The following is a 23,092-nucleotide window of genomic DNA, read 5'->3' as shown; positions in this document are numbered from 1 at the left end:
AGGGGCCTGGCCACCAAGTTTGGCCACCAATTTTTTTTTCTCATGTGGGGCCCTAGCCACCAATATTTTTTAATGGGGGGGCCTGGCCACAATTTTTTTTATGGGGGGGGCCCTGACCACCAATATCTTTTTATTTTTTATTAACATGTGGGAACCCTAGCCACCAATTTTTTTTTTACTGTGTGGTGGGGAGGGTGGACCTGTAGGTGGGGCTTGCGGTGGGTGCAGCCCAGGGGGCCCAGTAAATGTTGTCATACGGGGCCCTGCGATTTCTGATGGTGGTCCTGCCCTTGCATCCATTGGCCCCCTCAATGCTTTCTCCCTTGTTAGTAAATCAGTGGAAAAAGTGTCCCTGTCATGTACCTTGGCATATTCATGCAGAATAGCACAGCGGAGCTTTCCGGCACCATCTTCTGTATCTTCTGGTTCCTCGCAGAAGTGAGCGTCGCCACGGAGCTTTTTCATCCCAGTTGGGGCCATTCTGGTATTCATGCCTACTGCGCATGTGCGGAAAGCTCAGTAGATTGCCGTAGGAAAGAACAGTATGAGAAGATGGTGCCGAAGAGCTCCGCTGCACTACTCTGCATAATTATGCCAAAGTACATGACAGGGACACTTTTTCCACTGAGTTACTAAGGAAGGAGAAAGCATTGAGGGGGGCCAATGGACAGAAGGGGATTGGGATTTTTGATTTAACCAGGGGGGTTTAGTTCTCCTTTAAATATATGTGCTCAAAATGACAGCCTTTGTAAGTGAAATTACAAATGAATTTAATTTACACATTTTTATGTGAAATATATTTACATGGTGGATAACCCCTAATCCGGATTTATAATTCATTTGTAGATATCAGGTACAGGTAACAGCTGATAGAACATGGTGCAAAGCAGAATGCTAACACCAGACACACACTTGTGGTCATAAGACACAGACAAACAAGTCAGACGAGATTGAAAAGGGAACCTGCTGCAAGTGAAGAGGAAGAAAACAGTGCAAGAAGAAGATTAAGATGTTAATTACACACATTACATTAAAGGGATTCTGCCATGATTTTTATGATGTATTTTTTATTTCTAAATTACCCTTACACTGCAAATAATTCACTCTACGAAATTTCATTCCTGAACTAGAAAGTGTATTTTTTTTAATTGTAATATTGGTGTGTAGGCAGCCATCTCAGGTAATTTTGCCTGGTCATGTGCTTTCCAGCACTTTAGGATGGAACTGCTTTCTGGTAGGCTGTTGTTTCTCCTACTCAATGTAACTTAATGTGTCAGTGGGGACCTGGCTTTTACTATTGAGTGCTGTTCTTATATCTACCAGGCAGCTGATATCTTGTGTTAGGGAGCTGCTATCTGGTTACCTTCCCATTGTTCTGTTAGGCTGCTGGGGGGGAAAGGGAAGGGGGGTGATATCACTTCAACTTGCAGTACAGCAGTAAAGAGTGACTGAAGTTTATCAGAGCACAAGTCACATGACTTGGGGCAGCTGGGAAATTGTCTAGCCCCATGTCAGATTTCAAAATTGAATATAAAAAAATCTGTTTGCTCTTTTGAGAAATGGAGTTCAGTGCAGAATTCAGCTGGAGCAGCACTATTAACTGATGCGTTTTGAGAAAATAAACATTTTTCCCATGACAGTATCCCTTTAAACAGAAAGTATGGCTACCAGGGTACAAAATGTTGAACAGGTTAGAATAGTAAACTAGTCTATTAAATACAAAACTTCTATGCAAAGGTATACAGCTTTCGTGTATTTCATTTATTCTAATTAAGACTGTGTTTCTAAAGTTTTAGAAGCAGTATCAGTAGATGGTACTTCACAAAATTTGTACCCTGGTATGCATTTCAGCTCCCCCAGATTAAATAGACAAGATACTACTCCACTAGCATAGCCACTAAAACAGTTGAAAAGCTAAGAAAGTTCCAGCATGCATAAGGTGTGCCCCAGTCCATCTGGGGTACTGCAAGCTGCGCATCATTACCACTTTGTAGAGTCTGTCGTCCTCCAGCAAGTACTCCGCTAGGCAGCATTCCAGTGGGTGTTAAACCCTTCAGTGTCAACACACTTTCACTTTCCTCCCTGTTATAAATGAAATAGAAATGCATTAAAATATATTAAAGGGTTATGCTGGGAATAAAAAAAATATCAGAAAAGATGTAAAGATGTAAAAAGTGCAGGACAACAAGCAAAGCTTTCTCCTTAAAAAAAAAACTGGAATACCTGGAAACTTTAGAATACCACTGACACACCATGCTAAAAGAGTTAAAGCATCAAGTCGTGCGAAAAATACATTCACGTAAGGCAATAGTTAAAATCCTTTATTCATTGAAAACAATATAAAATACTTGAGAACATTTCTACAGTAAAAAATCAAAACACTGATAGATCATAGAACAACTATATATAATAATAATAATCGGTTTCTAAACTTAAATGCTGCTCAGTTTAATTCTAAGTTGTCAACAAATAGCAAAAGAAAACAGAAAAAAACACCCAGTATAAATACCTAAATCACAACTATCAGAAAAGTAGTTTGTAGGATTCATGCCAGAATGTCTTAATGCACACTAAAAGCACGAACAGTTCATGGAAACGTAGAAGTAAAGTAAACCAAGTATGCAAAAAGGATCCAAAAGAAACACAAGTATTCACAGCACGAGTTCAGAATATGCTCCGTATATTCTATTTTAAGTATTCCTGAACTTTATACCCACCAAAATACTGCATGGCTGGTAACTGCTGATAATAACAGCAACCACATGCTGTGTAATGAATTCCATCGACAGCATCCGGCGCAAATTCAATGCTCAACAAAATCCAAGGTAAGTACCAAAGGAAAAATACATTATATTTGTGTTAACTACTCTATATAATTTAAAATACACCTCTGCCAAAAAAAAAAAAAAAACACCAGAGACCCTTAAAATATTTTCAGGACAAGACTTTTATTGCTATGAAGTGCAATCTGTGAAACATTAGTGGAATCAGTGTTTTTTCCAAGGAGCCATTAGCTGGGCACTTACCAGGCATTTTTTTGAAATACATTTGTTTTTGCTTCTACCTTGCCACCATATCACTTGTTGCAGACTATGAAATACTGCATTTAATGAAGAATATTATGGCCCTCAAAACTTGGCTTGCCCCTACCTAATCCGCCGTAATAGAAAAGTCTAAAGAAGTTTCAATTTCACCAAGCAGTGCAGAGTTGCAAAATCATTACCAGCTTCTTTAAAGGAGAAGGAAAGGCTAAAATTAAGTGAACTATATCAGAAAGGTCCATATAAATACACCAGTAAACCCTCAAATTATTTCTGCTCTGAGTCCTCTGTCAAAAGAAACACAGCATTTCTTTCCTTCTGTGTCAGACTTCTTGTTTTCAGCTTAAACTCCAGGACTAGGGCTTGAGCATGCTCAGTTTGCTCCATTCTCCCTCCCCCCCCTCCTCTCGGGCAGGAAGTGATGTCACACCAAGCCAATATGGCAGCTGCTATACTAAACAAATATTGAGCTTCTAGAGCGGTTTTCTTGGGTATGGTAAAGCATTCTAAAGCAGAAGTATAGTGTTATAGCTTGCACTATTGTGGCTAATCTATTGGCACTAAACTGCTTCGTTAGTTTTCCTTTTCCGTAAACAGACTTTCTTTTACAGCAGCTATAGTTGAGACAGGCTTTGAGGTGTGTGGTATTCAACATTAATGTGGCACGGCAGCCAGATGTTAGCTGCAAAATATCTGGTGTCTCGAAGATGAACTAATCTTCTCTTGAGTTTTATCATACTTTGATATACTATGCCCAATGATATCACACTTGTCACGTGCTAATATTTGCCTCACTCATCAAATTATTGGCTTAAATGGAAAGAAATAAGTGACCACGGGTGAGTATCGCACTTTTACCAAGACAGCTGAATTTGCAAACAAATGAGATATTGGTGCGTCAATGACCCAAACTAAGTATCTATCAGATAACTTAAAATCAGTACATGGATTCCTGGTGAAAACGCCATAAACACTTGCAATTTATGACCATATTTATTCACCAAATATTGCATGCAAAATCTGTTGGATAAACTGAAAAATGCTCATATTTTAAATAATGTATCCTGCCCTTTTAAGGTTAAGGCCCTTTCTACAATACGAGATAACGGGTAACACATTGCAGAATTAAGACTAAAGCTGGCCATACAGGGGAAGACCTATACATTTGGTGAGGTTGATCGGCTTGAATTATTCACCCAAATGGACTAAAAAACCTTACGAGAATCCTGTACAGTGACGACCAAAATCCACCTCTCAATATAGTCTTTGGGGGACAGGATTTCCTAGCCTTCCTGATTAAGTATTTGCAGACCATCATCACTTTGGACCCAAATGGGCTGTTTATTGAAGAGTGGTAAAAAAAAAAAAAAAAAAAAAATGTAAAGGTATAAAAGTGCTTCCACTTATATAGAAAATAACTAATGTAATTTCCTACTGGTTAGTTTTTGTTTGCAGTTTCCAAAACCTGGACAGGATTAAGAAGTGTGTACAGCCAAACAGGTCAATGATCTTGCCATGGTATCATTGTAAACTTTTGTTTACAAATGTATAAATGAAATGGCCATTAATGGTCTGAGGTTTTAATCTGCTAAAATTGGAGAATTTTAGTTGGACAAAAAAATACTGGTCAGTTTATTCATGTGGCTGGATGAACGAGCAGATCTCAATGGAAATGTAGGCAATGTTGTCCTAGGCAAAGGCCTTTCTCCCTAAGTTACCCACAATTACCGATAAAAGCTTTTGAAAACTAGTTTGCCTACTTGGAGAAAATAAGTTTTGCATTCTGCAAGGACTCCTTAAGCTTATTGTATGTATGTAAGAAATATATGAATCACATACAATGAAAGAAAAAAACAGTTACCTGAGCACAGAGAAGACTCTTGCCATCTTGCCAATTGCCCGAATTTTATTCCTGATAATTTCTTTTCTAGCTGCTGCTGTACCTACTTTCAATGGAAGAAAAAATCTCAAGCTCAGGGATATAGAAAAACATCCTATAAACAAAAGCCACAGAACCACACACTTTGTCTTTTTAATAAAAGTGGAAAAATGCTAATTTGAAAATTAAACAAAACAAAACATAGGTAAATTTAAATGCAAAGAAATACCTTAAAATACATACACTTATATGTGTGTATATATATATATATATATATATATATATATATATATATATATATATATATATATATATATATATATATATATATAGAGTGTGTGTGTGTATATATATATATATATATATATATATATATATATATATATATATATATATATATATATATATATATATATATATAATACATACATACATATATATATACATATATATATATATATATATATATATATATATATATATATATATATATATATACATACATACATACACATTATATATATATATACATACACACATATATATATATATATACACACATATATACACATACATACATACACACACACACACGCACAAATATATTAACCTGAATATATATATATATGCTTTCTCCATCAAAAGGAAAACCATTGTAGCAAGTGTTTTTGTTGGCATGTTACAAAAGGAGTATATATAGTAAATTAGTTTATAGTAAATAGAGAGACAAAGACAAGGAACTCAATTGTAAAAATAGAGTGATATATAGTGGCCATACACAGATACTTTAGTTTGTTAAGGTCACAAAATGAGTATCATCGCTAATCTGGACTACCTTATTCTTGGGCCCAGTTAGCATCTTTTTATCAGCCCATGTATGGCTATCTTAGGAACGGAATAAGAATGAACGAAAGCTGCAGTAATTAAAATACTCTACAGTTTAAAGCACTGGTTCTTTAAAGAGATTCTGTCATGATTTTTAAGTCATTTTTATTTCTAAATTACACCGCTTACACTGCAAATAATTCACTCTACAATATAAAATTTCATTTCTGAACCAGCAAGTATTTATATTTAATTGTTAATTAATATTGGTGTGTAGGCAGCCATCTCAGGTCATTTTGCCTGGTCATGTGCTTTCAGAAAGAGCCAACACTTTAAGATGGAACTGCTTTCTGGCAGGCTGTTGTTTCTCCTACACAATGGAACAATGTGTAGCAGTGGGACCTGGATTTTACTACGGAGTGCTGTTCTTAGATCTACCAGCTGTTATCTTGTGTTAGGAAGCTGCTATCTGGTTACCTTCCCATTGCTCTGTTGTTAGGCTGCTGGTGGGAAAGGGAGGGGATGTTATCAGAGCACAAGTCACATGACTGGGGGCAGCTGGGAAACTAACAATATGTCTAGCCCCATGTCAGATGTCAAAATTAAATATATTTAAAAAAATGAGAATGAGAAATGTATTTTGGTGCAGAATTCTCATGACAGTATCCCTTTGAGTAAAACGGACATGTTTCTATGAAAATCAGCAGAAGCATTACTAATACTAGAAAAAGTAGTACAGGCACAATCTTTTTTTCAGTAGAAAACTGCCCCCAATACTACTTGTAGTCATGATCATAGTTAAATGCATCACTATTTTCCTTTGTCACACTGGCTGCAGGCAGGGGGATCCTTCAATAGGCTGGAGTACAAAGCTACAAAAATATGAGTGTGTGCACATGACACTCCCAGAATCCTTTAACATACTAAGATAAAAACAGGTTGAGAATTGCAGTCTAGCAGCATGTGGATATTAGTACCTGTATTTGGAAATCACCAAAATGCCTTAGCTATAATTATTAGAATATAGAAGTGTCAAGGATATCATATATCATTTGTTCCAGGACTCTTAGGATACATACATGCAATATATACACAGAAATACTGACTTGAATTGGGGAAGTCAAACTGCAGATGTTAATTTGAAAAAGACATACTTACCGGTACTAACATTTTCCAAAAAGAGACATTCTACAGTTATGAGATCCAGAATCAAGTCTGAGTGATATATTTGTGTAAAACAGTTTAAACCAATAATGGGAGCAACCCATTTTTAGTTATATAATCACATTTACTTTACAGTGCTACGCAATATGTTGGCGCTATATAAATACATAATAATAATAATAATAATAAACCCTAAATAAATTCACAAACACACACACGATTAAGACCTTTTATAGAGAAATAGGCTGAAGAAAGTATAAGAATTGATGGGAATATTTGTTTTTAGTAGAGTTGGTCTTGCATTAAGAAATCTTCCTTCTATGATTATGCAACAACCACCAGGATTGCCGTTTAGGGTACTGCGCTGTACATTTTAATGGGAATATTCAAAAGAGCAATATGCTATTCTTTTTTAGAGAAGTTTGTGGATTAAGTTAGCTCGAACAATCAAGGTGAAAACCTAAAAACAAAAAAATGTTGTGCAGCTGGGCAAAATTTAACCTGATTCAGAATATAGACAGACCTATGCTAAGCAATTTATCAGTTGAGCCTAGAATTCTATATTTTACAAATTATTATCCTGTTTCTATTCTGACAATGCTATTTGGCTGTCAGAGTTAGTGATAGACCTTTTCAAGATGACTGATAGGAAGGAAGCGATAACCATTCTGGAGAGTTTGCCAATTTCTCTAAAAGTTTATACAAAAATACTTTGAGTCAAATATGGCAAGTGGACCAGTGGATAGATCTGCATTATTTGTCCATAGGACAAAAAAAGAGTGGAGTTGCAGGTAAGAAAGAGACCCATTGCCTGCTTTACTAAACCACTTCCTCACTTTAGGGATTTCCAAATTGTGTACAAATTTTAGAAACAATTAAAGCTTAGTAAAGCTCAGTAAAAACGAAATGCTTTAAAGGAGAATTAAACTCATAACTAGAAAAAAAACCCAACCTCCTACCCTACATAGACCCCCCTCTCCTCCCCCCCAGCCTAGCTGCCCCCCAGGCAAATGCCCCTAACTTTTTAATTACCCCTCGGCGCAGATTCAGGGATCGCAGTTCACAGCAGCCATCTTCTTGGTCTTCATGTCTTCTTCCAGCGCTTCAGCAATTTCCGTCCATTTTGTAACATGCAAACCGGGAAATTGCTCCAACTGCGCATGTGCCGCCGGTCTCATTCTCAGATTACCAAAGACCCGGAAGATGGCTGCGGTGAACTGCTATTCCTGAATCTGTGCCGAGGGGTAAGTAAAAAGTTAGGGACATTTGCCGGGGGGAAGCAGGGAGGGGGGTCTAAGTAGAGTAGGGGTTTTAATATTTACGGGTTGAATATTAAGACTGAACTGATGAGACTATAGCATACGACAGATGAAAGGTGGTTGCAATTGCACATTAGCAAACATACTGCTATAAAAAAAGAATTTGGGGCTATACAAAAATGTTCAGACACTGAATAGAAGTCAATGCTAATGTATTTTTAAATTAATTTACATTTAAGAGGTCTGTTAAGAACCGTAAGATTCTATATCTAAATAAAGCTGCATTAAGCTGGCCATAGACGCAAAGATCCAATTATTCAAATCCTCGAACGATTGGACTTCCCCATCTCCAGACCTGCCACTAACCCTTCAGATCAAATAAAGTAGAAAGAGAACAGATCAGCCAATGTTCTGCCCCTGACAGCAATCGTACAAAAGTTTATGTCGAGCAAAAGCTAGTGACAGTCTCCCACTGAAAATTGTCCGATCAGCAAAATATGCAGACAGAAATCTTTTAACCTGGCCAATCGTCCGAAAGACCGATCTCCGTGGGACAAAAAATGTCGGGACTCTCCACACACGGTCCGAAAATATGGGATCTTTGCGTCTATGGCCAGCTTATCTGGCCATGCCGATTACTCCCTTGATACTGAATTCTTCATAACTGTACATACATACATACAACAAAAGCATGTATGTTTCATCCCAGAATCAGAGCAAAACAAAAAAAAGACCACAAACAAATATTGCTATCCTTGTTTCGCCACATAAGGTAAATAAAGCAGCTTGTTTGTTTTCATCCTACAGAGAAATAGCTTTCATGGTTAAAGTGGACCTGTCACCCAGACACAAAAATCTGTATAATAAAAGTCCTTTTCAAATTAAACATGAAATCCAATTTCTATTTTTTAATAAAGCATTCATAGCTGTTGTAAGCTCATTTAAAAATCTCAGCTGTCAATCAAATATTGTCGCCACTCCTCTATGCCCGTGGCATAGAGGCGGGGCAGACAATTACTTTCACTTTCCATTCAGCACTTCTTAGATGTCACTGCTCTCCATATATTCCCCCCATTCTTTTTACCATTTAATTGTGTAGCCAGGACATGGGGATGGACATCGGGTCCCCCATTCTGGTGCACAAACAAGATTCTGAGATGATGGAAGGCTTGCCTTAATAACAGTGTCCACAAAATGGCTGCTGCCTGTTTGCTATAATTTTGAAATCCCAGACTGAAGGAAGCAAGATTCAAATAATTGATATAGTGTAATTAAAGTTCATTTTGCTTGACTAATGTGATAAAATAGGATTTTGAATAATTTTTTTGGGTGACGGGTCCCCTTTAAGGGGCACTGGCACACAATAAGATTTTTTGCCTGGGGTAAAGCTCTGCTACTGCAGGCGACAAACTTCCTGAAAATGCCTTCCCATTGTTTAAGCTTTGGGTTGCCAAAGTAAAATTCATTACTTGTGGCAATCTAGCTAAATGGCAAGAAAATGCAGACAGGCAGTGTCCCACGATTAAGCAGGATGGCCACAAGCAATGTGTTTAAATTTTGGAGCTTTCGCAATTTAGCATATATATATAGGAGGATCAAAAAATACAAAGTTTCTCAAAATGTATACATTTAGCTGTAATCTTGCAATCTATTAACAAGTTTTGACCACCCCATTATTTTGGTGGTGCAAGTTTCACTATTACTGTAAGCAGAAAACCACAATATCACAAAAATGAATGGTCCAACATGAATCAAAATCATGTAAACATTTACAACACTTCACATGCACAACTTGAAAATAAAATTGCCAACAACAACCACTGAACATAAGACAGACAAATGAAAATGCCCCCTATTCATGCAGGTCCAGATATACAGAATGTTAGATAGAAACACATAAGAGGATGGAAAATTACTCTTAAAAAGAATGGGAGGAAAGTAGAAAAATGCCATGCACAGAAAGACAGATGTCTAGGAATATGACTTCGGAAAATTGTATAACGCAAATAGTTTTTAAATGCTCATGGGTAAAGTGTGAGCAAAAATGATATAAATACAAAAGAAAAAATAATTGCTACACTGAATATTCATATGTAACATTCCTTAAATATATTGTAATCCTCCAAAATTGGATGGAAGTCATATTTCAAAACAATGGTGCTCTGTCTGGTCTGTACCTTTTTTATTGCCATATATGAGTCGTTCTTCAGATGGAGAGTCCAGAAAAAAAGGAAGTGAACGATGGAGAAATAGGTGAGCGAGACAAATAAGAAAATAGATATTTTACTTGCCAGTGGCAAGAATGAAGGTGGATACTCTATAATAATAAAAAATAAGGGATGGGCAAATTCTGCAGCTAGATGTCTAAAGGGGGAATATATTGCCTTAAACCGGAATTCTAAACAGATTGGGACAATTCCATGTGATGAGCGAAGAAAGGACATATAGTCTTTTTTACTAACAGATGGCCTTATGATGCACTGCAAAGTGAAAGAATGGAAAGAGACATAATAGTAATGTGAGGCAGAGAGTTACAAAGGTTAAGTAATTCACATGCCATCCGCAAGACAATGCACTGGATTACGGATAATGCAATGTATATGTTGTAATAGTACATGTGTGCAGCCTGTCAGTTTCTTATACAATGTCTAGATACTACATGAAAGGACATACGGCAAAGTACACAGTGGACAACAGTGGAAAATGAAATATCTGCTGCTTTCTGTGGTTTATGAATTGAACAAAAGTTCAGCAATGAACACAAAGCAGGAGAAAGTCACCATGAGATAGAGATAGATATATAGATATATATATATCTATATATATATTAAAACTTGGGTGCTTTAAAATGGCTCAAATATGGGCAAATGCAGGGGTCTCCATTTAACAATAGAAAGCAGCTACTGATCCCCAAGGGTTACAATTCTATTTTGGAAAATCTTGTCCAGCCCACAATATATATATTTCTGTTTGGAGAGCTAAAGAGGAGGAATATATAGTCATCTGTACATGACAATTATGATTGCACTTTGGGGATATTGTATGAAGTGCACGTTAAGAGACACTTAATATTAAAAATATATATATTACATAAAATTTATAGTTTGAAAATTCAGTTGTACTTTTCTATTCCACTGACTATTTTTGTCTTTCCAATGTCTGTGATTTACACATCACAGTTTTTACAAAGACTGTTGCCAATCTGGACATGAACAGCAAACAGGGCTAAGATACCGTTTCTATTTTCTATATCAATATGTCTTTATAAATGCATGTATAACATTTTTAATGCATATTAGCAAAGTAGACTGGTTCAGTGAAAAAATGTATGAAGATAAATATGTTTGTACACAAAGCTACAGCGCCATTATGTTTTGTGGCAGGTTCTATCCTGTAAAGCATTAACAATAGGTTATATATGTTAAGTTAGGTTATATGTTAAGGTTCTATCCTGTAAAGCATTTAAAATACATTAACAATAGGTTATATATGTTAAGTACAACACTGATGATATACAAGGCACCTATTTTCGAATATTGCCTGAAGACAACATAGACTAAGGTATCATAAACCTTGTCAGTACAGCAAAACAAATCTTTAGAAAATGTAAATTGGGTAGGGTGCTATGCAGTCAAAACAAAAGAGAATTTATAATGAAACGAATGTGCCAGCCTATGTATTTGGTGCAACTATCTAGAAACTATTTGTACTGTCAATGATTGACTAATTGATCTGATTAATTACGTACACAACTTTGTACAACTCAACTAGAAAGTGTGTATTAAAAGAAAAGTTATATCAAAAAAATTCTAAAATCAGAATTAGCTATATTATAATAATCCTACCGTCAAACTGGTCTTCACCCTCAGTCATAAGCTCATCATCGGAGCAAATACTCAGAACATTCACCAACATCTCAGTAACTGTGCAGAATAAAATATGTGTTAAATCACCTAACATTATATCATATTGGGCACAAAGGGAAACGGTTATAAAACTTTAAGGAATGAAACAATACCTTTTTCGCCAACAAATGGCAATGACCACGTGAAGACATCCATAAAATTTGGCAGCCAGTATGGATGTGGTGAGCAGTTGAACTGTCTGATGTTCATGACATTGTTTTCATATTTTAATACAGCAGCTGGAAATAAAAATTTGAAAATTATAAACCTTTTAAACCCTTAAAAATAAAAAGCAATTATAAAAGTATAAATGAAACATTATCAAGCATCGCCCTGGAGAGAATGCAAAAGCTTCCAGAAAATTTGGGAGCCATCGCTAACAAACCAACACACAGAAGGTGTAGACCAGCCCCTCATCTCTACCTAAAATGTTGCTCCTTTCAAGTTTACGTAATATCACCAAAAAGTGAGTCTTGCACTGGTCCATTTTTTGGAACCCGCAACCTGCATTCCGCAACCGGACCCGCATTCTTACCCGCTGGGACACGCTACCCAACCCGCAAATACCTTATCTGCAACCCAGACCATCAAGAATCAGGAAGTGCTGTCATTGTAAACTGAAAGTGACATCTGAAGTAGGCGTGATCAGAAAAAAATGCGTAAAACAGGAAGTGCTGTCATTGTAACCCGGAAGTGACATCATCGGAAGTAGACGTGATCAGAAAAAAGGAGTCAAAATCACTATTGAGAAGACCACCGGCCCGTCCCACCTCTATACCTACACCGGAACTTCTACCCGCAACCCCCAGGATACCGCAGGTTTTTGCGGGTACCCGACCCGCTGCAGGACACTAATCAACGCACCTGTTGGTGTACCTGATGATTTTACTATAATATGGAAAGACCACATTGGACTGTAACTGTGTTTAGTTCTTGAACGTACCTTGACATAAAACACCAAAATACAGCTAAACCCTTTAAATTTTAATTTGTCCATTGGTATCGTTCCATAGGGCTGCTATATAACGAATTACATTATTTCCACGAAGTTAAAAAAAAAAAAACAATCACCCCGCTATAGCTATGTGTAAACTTTCCATTGTCAGACCCTCTTCAATGAATGACGGACAAATCATGCAATGGGCAGTATAGAGTTCTTATAAGCAAGTACAGACTGCAGTTCTGTGACAAGAATCTGATATACATTTAATGTTCTCAGAGCTTTTACATTTTTTGGGAAAGGGCCAAATATTTGCTTACATGCACAAACATTCACACACAAAGAATATTAAAAAAATGTGTGCGTGTATATATATATATATATATATATATATATATATATATATATATATATATATATATATATATATATATATATATTGTGGTAGAGTGACTAGGAAAAGGAGGAAAAAGGTCACTCTAGCCTTTAATTTCGCCCCAGGGACTGAGGTAGGCTCCAGGAAGGGAGTTATGAAACAGAGAATCAGCGCTCTGTTTAAAGACTTTAGTAGTCAGGGACTCCATTCCACAGATCCAGTCCAGAGATTGGAGTTCACCTTCCACAGGAAAGCTGTCCTGTGGAAAGACTATTTAAAGTTAATTGGAATAGGAGAGTGTGTCTCTCATCAGGGCACAGCAGGTAGGAGACCTGGCTGTGTGAGGAACTCCCAGAGGAGCTGGGAGTGCCGCCTGATCCTGCCAGAAGCAGAGGGAGCCCGTGGCTGTGACTAAGAGCCAGAGTTGTTGTCTGTGTGGGACATTGAAGAAAAGCCAGGAGGCTAAAAGGTTCACTCCAAGACTGTGAGTACAGGGGTGAGCCACAACAATTGTTTTGTTTGCTGGTAGTCCACAAGGGGCCCAGCCTAGTCAGGGACTGCTTCAAGGTGTGAAGGTAGTGCCCAATGGGCTAGGTTTTTATTTTATTATTTGTTTGAATGATAAAATGGTCACCCCTGTGTCTGTGGGCAATACTGTGTTTGTGTAAAGTTGGAAAATAAATCTCTGTTTTCCTTGAAGAAGCTGTGTGTCCCTGTCTTTCGGCTCCTTTCTCCTATGCTGCCTGCTCACCATTGACTAATCCCCCTAAAAGTTACGTGGTCAAGCCGCCAGCTTGTCACATATGGTGTTTCGGATGCGGGCAAAATAAGGAGCAATTAAAAAGACATACACCTGTTTAAAGGGCTGATGAGCCTAAGAGACTTTACCTTTAAGCCAGTGATGAATATGGCAAATTGTGCTGCTAATCCCTATTCTTCAGCTGTTCAGCAGGAGGCTGTGAGGGCTGTGTTAAAGAAACAGGAACAGCAAGGTGGCGACTGGTGGATGCAGTTCCACAACGATTGGGAGAGAGTCCGCACATCGAGTGTGGTAAAGGCACCGGAAGTGAGAGAAACTTTGCGGATGGTAAAGGAGACCGCTGCGGCTGGATGCAAGCCAGGTGAGCGTTCCAAAGTGCTGCAGGATCTGAGAGAGTGGCAGCAAAAGTTCAGTGTTACGGTTCCGCAACAGCTGCAAATGTGGGCGGAAGTAAGGCCAGCAGCTGAGTCTGTAGCTGGTGGTGGTGAATTGCCAGGAGCAAAGGAGGCTCCTACAAAGTCTTCAGTGAAAGAGACTAATGTTTTCTGTGTACCACAGAGAGAGCTGTACAGACAGGATGTCTTGGTGTTACAGCAGTGTAAAGTGAGACAGATGAAGAGGGATGACCTAAGCCACATGGAGGAGCCATGCTGGAGATGCCACAGAGTTGGTGAGTGTGTCCCGACCTGTCCAGTGTTAAAGCAGCTAGAAGTGAGAGAGGCTTCACAAGTGCCAGGAGAGTCTACTGCGTCTGGATTCAAAGTCCAGTCTGGCATATTTGGCCAGAATTCATCCCCAGCGGTTCCACACCGGAGGCCCTACTACAGGAATGGTGAGACTATTCTTAAAGGGGTGGTGGAAAGGGAACAGCAGGCTGGTGGGTTGAAAGACTGTGACTCTTTATTTACAGGCAAGGTCCGGAGAGACATTGTTCAGGGAACAGACTTTTCCTTAGTTCGGGACTCATTAAATAACAATGAAGTATTGCATGTGGGGCAGTTGTACCAGTTGGGTAATGTTTATCCTATGCAAAATGTGATGTTTAATTTTGCTGAAAAATGTTCAGAGGTGAATTCTGAAAGTGTGACTGTGGGGAGTGAATTAACACCCATAGAGAAAAGTGTAGGGGTGACCCCTAAATGTAATGTTCCCCTAGAGCCTGTGAAGGAGGTTGTTCACAGTGGGAAACATGCAGAAGCAGAAAGTGAGTGTGTGCAACACAATATGAGTGAAAATTGTGTTGGTAATTCAGATGGAGGGTATCTTAAAGGTGAAGTAAACCTTAAGCCCTGCCCCATGTATAACGTGCAAGAGTGGGTGTGCAAGTTTGAGGCTGTGTGCAAAACAGAGTGCACATATTGTTTTGGCCCAGGTCACATAACGGATAATTGCCCCTTTAAAAAGTGTGACGCTGCAAGGATGAAACTAAAGGAGGCATTTGACCTATACTTAAAAAGTAAAGACTTGCGTGAGAAAAGTGATTCAGGTGGGGATTCCCAGACCACCTACAGTGAACCCTTAGAGACAGAGGGTTGTGTTAAACTCAGTGAATGTATGTTGAGTGGCAACCAAACTGAGTGTGTTGTTGAAAAAGATAATATGGTAACCAATGGTGGTAAGCCACATGGTGTGAATGTAGAGGAAAGTAAAATTAATGTTAAACTTCCTCTTAAGGCTCCAGATTGTGAGATTCTGGATACCCCAGATCCTGTGTGTGACCCCACTCCAGTTCTACAGGCCGTAGAAGGAGTATTGCAGACAGAAAGTGTCTGTCTGTCAGTGGATGAGTCCAGTATGAATACTCATAATGCTGCCAAATGTGAGTTGCTTGCTACCACTGAGCATATAACTGATTGTGTGTCAGTGTGTGTGACACAAATCTGTGACCAAGAAAGACACCCTACAGTGGGTAAAAGGCAGAGTGTGCATGATTGTGATGCCAAAGCATGTGTGTCTGACTGGGTTGATACAAGTCCAGCCAAAGTATCTTCCCCAGTTAATAAAAAGCAGGAGTTGTGTGTGACCACTCCCATAGCCATACATGTGTTGAATCCCTGTGATAGAGGTAATAAGGTTGCCTTAAAGGGTTCATCCAAGAGCGTTATACCTTCCATTGGTGGGGGTATTCTAAGGAAAACTAAGCCTCTCTGTGCAGGTTCAGGCTTAGTGGCAGAAAGTGTAACTGCATGTGGTGAAAGTGACTCCCATGGTTCAGGCATGATAACCTGGGGGAGTAAATTGAAAAACAAAGGCAAACGCATGGTGATGCCTGAGAGAGGGTCCAGTATGCAAAGCAGCCTATGTGTGTACACGGTGATTGAAACATATGGGTTCAATATGTTACAGGCTAAAAAGTGCCCAAGTATACACCCTGGTGGTCAGGGTGATGAAATGCAGATCCCTAGCCCTTTATCCACAGAAAGAGTGGGGAGTATAGAGGTAGAAATCCCTTTAAGAGAAAAAGAATTTCTATTAGGGTTTCAATGTGCTCACCCCTACGGGTTGAAGCAGAGAGGGGGGATATGTGGTAGAGTGACTAGGAAAAGGAGGAAAAAGGTCACTCTAGCCTTTAATTTCGCCCCAGGGACTGAGGTAGGCTCCAGGAAGGGAGTTATGAAACAGAGAATCAGCGCTCTGTTTAAAGACTTTAGTAGTCAGGGACTCCATTCCACAGATCCAGTCCAGAGATTGGAGTTCACCTTCCACAGGAAAGCTGTCCTGTGGAAAGACTATTTAAAGTTAATTGGAATAGGAGAGTGTGTCTCTCATCAGGGCACAGCAGGTAGGAGACCTGGCTGTGTGAGGAACTCCCAGAGGAGCTGGGAGTGCCGCCTGATCCTGCCAGAAGCAGAGGGAGCCCGTGGCTGTGACTAAGAGCCAGAGTTGTTGTCTGTGTGGGACATTGAAGAAAAGCCAGGAGGCTAAAAGGTTCACTCCAAGACTGTGAGTACAGGGGTGAGCCACAACAATTGTTTTGTTTGCTGGTAGTCCACAAGGGGCCCAGCCTAGTCAGGGACTGCTTCAAGGTGTGAAGGTAGTGCCCAATGGGCTAGGTTTTTATTTTATTATTTGTTTGAATGATAAAATGGTCACCCCTGTGTCTGTGGGCAATACTGTGTTTGTGTAAAGTTGGAAAATAAATCTCTGTTTTCCTTGAAGAAGCTGTGTGTCCCTGTCTTTCGGCTCCTTTCTCCTATGCTGCCTGCTCACCATTGACTAATCCCCCTAAAAGTTACGTGGTCAAGCCGCCAGCTTGTCACAATATACACACACATACATATACACACACACACAATTAACTCATTACCTTTATTGTTGTAGACATCCAAGTAATTGGGTGCTGAAAATATTGTTATTAAAGACGGAAACCCTGTAGTTTGACTTTTTCTGTACATTCGGTAACTAAAAAACAAAACAAGACAAACTAGTAAGTACTATTGAGAAATTGCATCTCAGTAAAGAGATGTGTATTCATTCTTACCCTGCATCTTGAGCTTCATGTGCTCTGATGACTGACAACAAGTTATTATTTTGTAGAAACTCACAAACTGCAGGGTAGCTGTTAAAAAAAATAAATAAATTGTGAAAAAATGATGTGTGTTATACTTGATGATACACAAACGATTTGCTTATATCAACTCACCTATAGAAGTAAGAGCAACCTCTTACTGTATTATGACTGAAATGTTCCTGTGATTTTTCATTACCAAAATCTTCTGAAGGATCGGACCATAATAAGTCACACATAGGGCCAAATGCAGGAGGCTCTTTAAACCTGTCTAACTGTATTAAAGAAAATCAGAAGGATTTCATTAAAATCTTTTAAAATGATGCAAGAAAATACATTTGCATACTTTTTTGTAAGGTTTTCTTTATTAGTAAAAAAAAAAGAAAAAAAAGTTTTTTGATTCAGGCCCCAATATTTGATTACTTATGGCTGCAGATTCAGGTGTCTGTGTTACACCTTAAAGTACAATAATTCAGGAAAACAATTGAATCATAAACAGCTCCAGGCAGTGTTTTTAAACTGTAATGTGTTTATTAGCAGTGTAGGCACACTACATGTTTCGGGCAGAGCCCTTTGTGGTTTTCTTTATTGTGTTTTTCAATTAAGACAAGGTGAGAGAAGGGGGGGGGGGAAAGGGAAAGAAAGATAGTAGAGGTGGTGGTGCAGGAGAGGCCTGCAGAGAAGGGGGGAGAGAGAGAGAGAAACGTAGAGGAAGATGGGGCAACTTAATGAAGGGTTACAAGTCATTATTAGAAGAGGGAATGTGGTTCATTCCCTACCAGTAGGATCTGCTAATTAGGGCACATTTGAATACTTCGTTGACAAATGTTGTAACTACAGGACAATGAACACACTGCTCTATCAACTGTGCACTCATTTTGTTAACCAATGTATTACTGTGGATTATATATACAACATCAAAAGAAAGCAATGAAAAATGTGCGATGTCGAACAGGTATGGGATGTATTAGACGAAAAGCTTGGGAGCTAGCGTTTTTCAGATAATGGATCTTTCCAGTTATTTGGATCTTCATAATAAATTATAATCATATAAACATGAAATAATCCCAATTTGATTATTTTGTCACCAATAAGGATTCATTCAGCTTAGCTACCATCAAGTGCAAGGTACTGTCATTGTTGAAACAAAATTAAATTACTTTCTTATAACGGCCTCTATAGGAGATGGCTTCTTGGAGCTCTCTTGATAACAGGTTTTCAGTTAAGGGAACCCATACCTGTACTTTGAAATCGTTTTGCATCCTGCATAGAGCTAAATAGCAAAAGTTAACTTTTCACTAAACCATCTTTTTCATTTATCTAATGTATTCTTGACTGCTGTACAGTGAAACATCACATTTATATAGCCTGATTTTAAGTATTCCCTCAAGTTCCCACTAAAATATAATGCATTTCCCTGGTTTTACATTATCCTGGATTATAAACATGTTTTCTAGTCCCCTGAAAAACTTTACACGGGGTTCTACTGTATATATTTTTAAAGAACAGTTTAGAGAATGTTATAAATGATACTAAAGTCAGAGTAGAATCAACATTTAAAGAAAAATATTAATGGTAAAGAATGTGCAAAAGCTCCTGACTGAGTGGGAGCTCTGGGGGCCATGCTGACACTAAGGGGCTGATTCACTATGGGTCGAATATCGAGGGTTAATTAACCCTCGATATTCGACTAGGAATTGAAATCCTTCGACTTCGAACGTTTTTTTTTATTCCTTCGATCGAACGATTAAATCCTTCGAATCGAACGATTCGAAGGATTTTAATCCAACGATCGAAGGAATATCCTTTGATCAAAAAAACTTAGGCAAGCCTATGGGGACCTTCCCCATAGGCTAACATTGACTTCGGTAGCTTTTATCTGCCGAACTAGGGGGTCGAAGTTTTTTTTAAAGAGACAGAGACGTTTTTTTACTTCGAATCCTTCACTCGAAGTTAGTGAATCAGCCCCTAACTGGTGGACATGTTAATAAGCCGTATGGGTAAAGTGTCAGTTTCTCTTTGTGGAGGATTAACTGGCATGTTACATAGTTACGTAGTTACGTAATCAGTGGATTATTGGAAGTAAATAATCAGGGGGAGGTGCAGTGGAGAAAGTATACTTTTTCTTTGGAAATTAAAAGATGTGAAAGATGTGTAAGGGACACAGAATGTTATATGGGAAGTTTGGTCGTCTAAGCTATTAGTGGAATTTTTAGAATTGTGTGTAGGTGTAAACATTTCAGGTGTGAGATTGTACTGCAGTGCTAGTACCTTAATTTAGGTTAGGTGTTTAAAATGACTTGGATATAGGATGTTCAGAACAGCCACTTTGCTTAGTAATACAGTACTGGAATGCATTTTACTCCAATGGTATAAGTAGTTGCAGAAGCACCTTCAGAGAAGAATAGATTTGGCTTTTATGTGTTGCTGCAGAGAGGTCTTTGTGTGGGCCAGATTTAGAATTTCTACCTACAGTATTTCAAGGTTATCGGAGCAACCACCTCCTTAGTATGATCTTTTCTACTTAAACCACATTTGTAGAGAGTTTTAAAAATGGTTTAAAAATTATTGTTCTTGTATTTTACTTGATAAAGCATCTTCTTAAAAAAAAAGTGCACGTATGTCTCAAAGTGGCCAATTGCATTGATTGCCACTGACAGCGGCATTAAATAATAACAGATTCCAGAGTCCAAAAATGTTTCAAGTGACTAAGACTTGAAGGACTGGTCATACTAAGAACTCAAAAAAGGAAACACTAAAAAGGGAAAGACCTGTGTTGACATTTAAAACTTGCTGGTATACTGGTACAAAGTTGTCTAGGCCTTCCTAGGCCACTATACAATGGGAACTTTTGCAAAATTTGCATGTCTGGTAAACTATTATATTTGGTCAATTTGAGATAATTAAATACGCAGATACAAGGACATGATTAACTTATCATATGATATTTGATCTGCATGTTTGGATTTACACACACAAGAGGATCGAACATCTTGACACGGACATTAGCATTCTCCATAGACGTCTAGAATGGATTCATCTAGTGAACAAATCTGATGTTTTTTTGTGTAAGTTTTGTAAATACTATTTAGGGGTATATTCTATGTCAGTTTACATTCATTGGTATAAAAGAAAAAAAAAACATACCAAAAAAAATAATCTGAATACTTATCAGATATGCCTTCACACTTGTTTTTTACAAGAACAATAAAAGGAAGAAGAATAAAGGGGTGGTTCACCTTTGTAGTAACTTTTAGTATGTCACAGAATGTCCAAATCCTATCAACTTTGCATTTGGTCTTCATTTTATATGTTTTATAGTTTTTTTTTTTTTTTAATTATCTGCCTTCTTCTTCTGACTCTTTCCAGTTTTCAAATGGGGGTCACTGACCCCATCTAAAAAACAAATTCTCTTTTAGGCAACAAATGTATTGTTATTGCTAAATTGTATTCCTCATCTTTCTATTCATATTCCAGTCTCTTATTCAAATCAGCACATGGTTACTAGGGGAATTTGGCAACTAGATTGAAAATGAAAAACAATAGCATATTGTCTCGGAATATCACTTTATACATCATACCAATAGTTAATCTAAAGGTGAACAACCCCTTTAACACTACTTATAAAGGGAAAGTTTTCCATTTAACATATTTTGAAACAAACAATTGCTTAAAATATTGACATTAAATAAGATATACAGTATATGAACCCAACACCCCATACAATGTGAATACCCAACAGGTACTCACTCTTTTAATGTCATCTAAAGTATGTATTTCTGGGGATAGTCCACCATGAACACACAGAAATTGTTGGTTTAAAAGTGCAGCTAACGGAAGACAATCAAAAGCTTCCATACAGGCCTCATATACTCTTTCTGAATATTTTATTTTACCTAAAAAGAAAAGAGAGAGTTAAGTCTTAAGACTGGTTGAACAGAATTTTAAACTTGATTTCATACTTTCATGCAAATTATGATTAGAATTCACCTGAAAATGACTTACATAATACAGTGGTATCAACTTTCACTTACTTTTTTTTGTTTAATTAAACATTTGGCCACAGGTGTTCTGGCAAGACAAGTACTTGCTCTGCATATTTACTTTGATCATATAAAATTCAAACAAAAAAACTGTGCAACTGCTTTGGATTTAGATGGCACTTTCATCAGATACAGTATAGCAAAAATCCCTATTTACTTAAAGAAAATCAGCATAAAGACTATGCTTTCAAAAGCAAATATTGATTTTGAATTCCTTTTTCTATTCACCCTTTTGCTTTACAAAATAAGTCAACGTGGCCCTGTTTTGAAACACAAATGTTAGTAAGTCTGTCCCTCTCATTTTATATCTGTTATTGCAATGCAACCGAAACGGCCTTAGGGTAAGGGCACACCTGGCGATTCTGGGAGATTTAGTCTCCTGGCGACTAATCTCCTCTTCTTTGGGGCGACTTCGGAAAACGAAGCGCCGCGTGTGCCATGCAGCAGGAGTTTTTTTCAGAATACAGGAGAAAACCGTTCGGGGAGCTTAGTCGCCCCAAAGAAGAGGCTAAATCTCCCCGAATCGCCAGGTGTGCCCTTACCCTTAATGTCAAACAGACTCACAGTCAGCCCATACTCTTAATTTTGTTAAAATGTGCCCATTGTCAAAGAACAAGGTCAAATAGCCAAATCTGCTGATAAAGTACCTTTGCCGATATAAAATGCCAAGAAGTTTGCAGTTTTACCTGCTAAGGCCATAAAATACTGTTCTAAAAGAACACCAACATGAAAAGAAAGAGCAAAAAATTATTTCAAATAAAATTAAAATTGGGCATTTATATGTTCTATTATTTTATCTCAGACGGCTAATTGCATCATTTTGATAAGGCACTGAAAATATAAATACTCTGTTGCATGTATGTAAATATCACAAAACTAGGGTTGATTTTTTTTGTGCCATTCCAGTGTCATCAGAATGCCACGCTTGCATAAAAACAAAGTACAGTATCTGTAAAGTGTAGTTTTGCTTCACCTTTGTTAAAGCTCTGGAACACTGTGTTTGTATGGAGGCATCCAATTCCCAGTACTGGTATGACAATTTGCTTTTCTTTCTAACAAGCTGTTGCACTTTATGGCAGGGTTTTAGGATATATGCTCAAGATCAGAGTCTGTGTGCCACAGAATAAAGCTGTATCAAGCACAAAAATCTGAGAATATGTTCTGACTTGTTTTAAAACTCAAAATACATTTTTGCCTAATGACAAAATATATAAGTAACTTTCAAACATATACTAAGAAAATTACAACACTGACTATCTGTAAATGCAATTGCTACTGTCACCTTGCTACTCTGTACACCAAAAAGCAAATTTCTTTTTTTACATTAATTGTGTAGGTTGACCCAGAACCTACAAATAAGACTTTTCTTTGTCAAGAGACAGTTAATGTGTA

The 23,092-nt window shown here is 37.8% G+C and overlaps 1 protein-coding gene across 6 annotated transcripts in view; it reads right to left on the bottom strand.

Annotated features, from left to right (window-relative positions):
* ppp3cc.S (protein phosphatase 3, catalytic subunit, gamma isozyme S homeolog) overlaps nt 1-23,092 on the bottom strand; it is a 40,650-nt gene that overhangs the window by 6,360 nt on the left and 11,198 nt on the right. For 2 of the 6 annotated variants that reach the window (XM_041571060.1, XM_041571059.1), the window contains exons 5-13: nt 21,408-21,553; nt 17,793-17,932; nt 17,631-17,708; nt 17,457-17,551; nt 12,187-12,312; nt 12,014-12,091; nt 10,346-10,372; nt 4,903-4,987; nt 1,985-2,082 (exon numbers count right to left, since the gene is read on the bottom strand). In XM_041571060.1, the coding sequence (XP_041426994.1) occupies nt 1,985-2,082; nt 4,903-4,987; nt 10,346-10,372; nt 12,014-12,091; nt 12,187-12,312; nt 17,457-17,551; nt 17,631-17,708; nt 17,793-17,932; nt 21,408-21,553 (873 nt within the window). The remainder of the gene's footprint in view (nt 1-1,984; nt 2,083-4,902; nt 4,988-10,345; nt 10,373-12,013; nt 12,092-12,186; nt 12,313-17,456; nt 17,552-17,630; nt 17,709-17,792; nt 17,933-21,407; nt 21,554-23,092) is intronic. The other 4 variants (XM_041571061.1, XM_018242069.2, XM_041571062.1 and 1 more) reach the window with 2 other exon arrangements.

The sequence above is a fragment of the Xenopus laevis genome, chromosome 7S (assembly GCF_017654675.1).
Source record: "Xenopus laevis strain J_2021 chromosome 7S, Xenopus_laevis_v10.1, whole genome shotgun sequence".
Taxonomy (NCBI): domain Eukaryota; kingdom Metazoa; phylum Chordata; class Amphibia; order Anura; family Pipidae; genus Xenopus; species Xenopus laevis.
Note: the sequence above shows the minus strand (reverse complement) of the source record. Positions and strands in the feature narration are given on the sequence as shown.